Source organism: Taudactylus pleione, unplaced genomic scaffold, assembly GCF_031769625.1.
Source record: "Taudactylus pleione unplaced genomic scaffold, aTauple2 ptg000006l, whole genome shotgun sequence".
NCBI lineage: Eukaryota > Metazoa > Chordata > Amphibia > Anura > Myobatrachidae > Taudactylus > Taudactylus pleione.
In genome coordinates, this window is record NW_028284409.1 from 12,886,826 (window position 1) to 12,891,730 (window position 4,905).

Consider the following 4,905-nt stretch of genomic DNA (forward strand, 5'->3'; position numbering starts at 1 on the left):
TCCACCTGAAGGTACGCTAGACCCTGACAAATGGAAACGGTTCAGAAATAATAATATAGACTGGTTGACAAAGAAGAGTTATTTGGACACTGTCACAATATGGCAAACAGTTGCACAAGAAATAGAGGATGAACATAGGAAAAGGTCTGATTTAAATGATGTTATAGATAACCCACCACCATATGTACCAGTTAGACTGGCAGCTCCATCAACTGCAATACAAAATGAAGTATCCACATTAACATCCCAGAACTTGTATCCCAGAATTGACTTAAATACCATTCAAGGATGTGGTATAGAATCACAAGATAAAGTAAATTTAGATATAACTAGAGGAAGAGAATGTACGTTTTGTCATTTTTGTGTCCCAGAGGGTTCAGAGAAATGTCCCGCTTGTGATAACTGGGTATCACCTGATGCCCCACCATGTAATCAAGGTAGTAATGTAACTAATACTTCCCTTACAAATAAACAAAAAATGTCATATGTACTAAAAAGACTGGCACCCCATAACATGAGTCCTTGTAGGGGTACAATAGCGGGTCCAGAGGGACATCACATTTTACCTATAAGGGTACAAACATCTCCAAATCCCAGGTTTAATGCAGAGCAAGTAGATCCTGAAAATGGTCCTGAATACATTGAACAAGAGGTATATAACCCATGGTTTCAATCTGATATGTTAAGAATTGTTAATGATTTGCCTGATATCAGACGACATCTACATACGTTTTATCAGAAAATGGAACAGGTTAAAACTATTTACAGACCATGTTGGGTAGATCTGGAACAAATTGTGAAAGCATCAGCAGGACATGGAGAATATGATAAAATGATTGCAATCATTGTTCAGGGAGTTCAACAGGGCAGACCAGAAATTGTGGCACTTCCCGCAGTAGGAACAAGATATAGCCAACATAGTGGAAACTTGTTACTAAATAGAAAACAATGGAGATGTGCAGAGATTCAACAAACTGCTCCAGCTGCACCAGATTTAGTTCAAAAAACAGACACAGTACGGGCATAATATGATAAACTAATTACTAGACAGGAAGAAGAAGGTTATCCTGTTACAGAAGTAGCAGGAGCTAGGCTGTGTAAAACGAAGTTTTGAATGGACTTAGAAATGACTTGAGAACTCAGTTATTTCAGATCAGACCGGAAGCCATGGTAATGGATATTGAAGGAATTTTACAAGTATTGGAATGGATTGAGGATGTTGAACAGGATAAAAAAGACCGAAAAGCTACAAAAGCACAGGTAGTGACGGTGAATCTGGTTCAGAGTCAACCACCGCGGCAGAGAACAACTGCAAAGCAACCAACTAAAGGTTATACACAGAGGAAGCAGTATGACTCCCAAGGTAATGATATGACAGGCAAGTGTTTCTTTTGTAAACTTCCAGGACACCAAAAAAAAGGATTGCAGAAAGCATCAGAAATATTTGTTATCACAGCGACAGATGTCTGAACATCCGTACACTGCAGGAATGCAGCACCCACAAGCATGAAGATATACAGCTCCCGTGTCATCAGTGCCTATCTTTGCTTCACTTCAGGATAACATCACACCCACAGGTACTGTCACTGTTACTTTACCCACAGGACAAGAACTCGATTGTGTGATTGATACCGGAGCTCAGAAATCAGTTTTTATGCATGATCAGATCCCCCCTCAACTTCTTACTACAGAGACAATACAAGGCACAGGTCTGGGAGGTCAAGCAATGCCTCTCAAAGAAAGTAAACAACTCTTTTTGCTTATTAATGATGAACCTACTCCAGTTCCACGTGGCATTCCTCACCTCTCCCACTTGTCCGGTGAACCTGTTGGGAGCAGATATACTCGCACTTATGCAAGCCTCAATACAATACACACCAAGAGGAGTCAAGTACACCAGCAATATTCCAAATGAGGTGAGCAATAGTATTGAGGCAGCCATACAAGTTTATCTATTTCAGGAACATCCAGCAATTGACTCGCTGCCACAATGGATTTTAACTGTACCTGACAGACTGTGGTCAAAAGGAAAGACTGATGTGGGACTTCTACAAGTACAGCCAGTACAACTATCCCTCAAACCAGGTACCATACCAGTCTCTGTTAAACAGTACCCACTCACACCAGCACAAGAAAATGCTATTTCACAACAGCTGCAAACATACTTGGACATAGGGGTCATAATACAATGCAGGTCCCCTTTCAACACCCCTCTCTTCCCTGTAAAGAAGCGGGGTACAGGAAAACAAGGAGAAGTACAATACAGACTGGTTCATGATTTGAGGGAAATAAACAAGAGACTTGTAGTCAACACCCCAATAGTACCAAACCCACATACTCTCCTAAATCAGATACAACCCTCAGCAAGATGGTTCACCGTAGCAGACCTTGCAAATGCTTTTTTCTCTGTTCCTATTACAAAAGATTCCCAGCGTCTACTAGCATTTACACATAAAGGAAAACAGTATTGCTGGACACGCTTGCCACAAGGGGGTGCCACTTCACCAAGTGATTTTTCTGAAGCTATGTCCACAATACTTCAAGCATGGAGACCTTTATTTCCAGATGAAACTCAACTCATCCAGTATGTTGATGATTTACTGCTAGCCACCACATCTGAAAGCAAGTGCCAAGAAGAGACTGTATCCTTGTTAAAGTTCCTGGAGGAACAAAACTGCAGAGTTTCCAAAGAAAAACTACAACTAGCAAAACAGAAAGTGATCTTTCTAGGACATTGCATCTCACACGGCACAAGGCATCTAACAGAGGAAAGGAAGAAGCTGATATTACAAGCCAAGGTACCAAAGACTATAAAACAAGTCCGTTCCTTTTTGGGTCTCCTAGGATATTGCCGCGAATGGGTCCCCCTAGCCTCGGTATTCATGCAGACACTGTATGACAGCACCAAAAAGGAGGGCCCATATCCCACTCCCCAGCAGATGGAAGAAGCAGTGACGCAACTCAAAGTAGCTGTCACCACTTCCCCAGCCCTAGGCTTACCTGATTACAGCAAACCCTTCACCCTCTACTGCCACAAAGAAAAAGGCCATGCACTAGGAGTGCTCACCCAAAAACATGGACTGAAGCAACGACCAGTGGCCTACTACTCCAGCAAGCTAGACAACATTATCCAAGGGGCACCTACTTGCATCAGAGCGGTAGCAGCAGCAGCAGTCTTAAAAGACAAAAGCACAGACATCGTACTTGATCATCCGTTAACTATTCAAGTACCCCATGCAGTAACAGAAATACTTCAACAAGCCAGAACTAAACACCTTTCAGCAGCAAGGCTAACCAAATATGAAGTGGCATTACTCAGTGCAACTAACGTAACTATAAGAAGATGTACTACCCTCAACCCCGCCACTCTCCTTCCAAGTTTACTCGAGCAACAAGAAGATCCTGAATCACTAGATTCAAAAGGAGGGAGAAATATGGTCTATCCAGACTTATATGCCTGCACCGCAAGTGGTGAAGAGCAAAATGATCAAGTAAGGGACGATAAAATATACAATTCAAAAAATTTGGACTGTCATGATTGTCTGGCCCTTATGGATCAAGAAACCTCACCTTTACCACATGTTACAGACACTGCTCTCCCAAATGCACATTATGAACTGTTTGTAGATGGCTCTAGATATTATGACAATGGGACACCTTACACAGGATATGCTGTAACCACACAAGATGACATCATAGAAGCAGGACCACTACCCTCACATCTATCAGCACAAGCAGCAGAAATAGTAGCTCTCACAAAGGCTCTAGAATATGCAGAAAAAGCTACAGCCAACATCTATACAGATTCAAGATATGCTTGGGGGGTTACACAGGATTACGGAAACATATGGAAAAGCAGAGACTTTAAAACAGTGACAGGCAAACAAATACAACATGCAGAACTTATAAAACAACTTTTTCAAGCACTTGAATTACCCCATAAAGTGGCTATTATTAAGGTTCAAGCACATACCAGAAATCAGACCAGCATAACCAAAGGGAATTGCACAGCAGACAGAGCAGCAAAATAAGCAGCTAAACAGCCTTACAAAGGCATAACAGCATATGTCACACAAACTGAAGGTACAACAACAATGCCAGATTTTCAAGACCTACAAAAACTCCAAGAACAAGCAGGACCAGAAGAAAAATCATCATGGGAAAGGAAAGGAGCCTGCAAGGAGGAATTCACAGGACTATGGAAAGCAGGTAACCTATTATGTCTACCAAGGACATTGTACCCACCAATGTGTCAAGTTACTCATGGTCTCACGCATATAGGAAAAGATCAAATGGGAAACCTGGTAAAAGAAAGATGGATAGCTCCAGGATTCTTCCCAGCAGCTGCACGGTTTGTACAAGCCTGCTGGATCTGTGGGATCTCCAACCCAGGACAAAAGGTAAAGACTACCATGGGAGCCATTCCAAAAAGTTATTTTCCTTTCCAGAGACTGCAAATTGACTATATTCAGATGCCCAAAGTTGGGATTTATGAATATGCATTGGTCTGTTTAGACACCTTCACAAAATGGATTGAGGCCTGGCCAGTGGTTAAAGCCACTGCAAGGAACACAGCAAAAAAACTCCTCTCAGAAATCGTCTGTAGGTATGGAGTACCAGAGGTAATTGAATCAGATAGAGGCACACACAGGAGAAGTAATGACTCATATCATGGAAGATTTGGGGATTCAACAGGCCTTTCACATGCCCTACAGGCCACAGGCCAGTGCCCTAGTAGAGAAATTCAATGGAACTCTTAAACTTAAGATATTAAAAGCAGCACAAGAGACAGGGAAAAATTGGTTAGAATGTTTACCAATAGCTCTGTTTAGTATAAGAACCACCCCATCTAAAGCCACAGGGCTGTCTCCATATGAAATTTTGTTTGGGACTATCCCTAAGATA

The 4,905-nt window shown here is 41.9% G+C and overlaps 1 protein-coding gene across 1 annotated transcript; it reads left to right on the forward strand.

Moving 5' to 3' along the window:
• The first annotated feature begins 2,778 nt into the window (after window positions 1–2,778).
• Window positions 2,779–4,031, forward strand: LOC148543081 (uncharacterized). The gene has a single exon (XM_088452010.1). It carries the CDS (start codon window positions 2,883–2,885, stop codon window positions 4,029–4,031), a length of 1,149 nt encoding a protein of 382 aa, XP_088308136.1. The 5' UTR covers window positions 2,779–2,882.
• The last annotated feature ends 874 nt before the right edge of the window (window positions 4,032–4,905 follow it).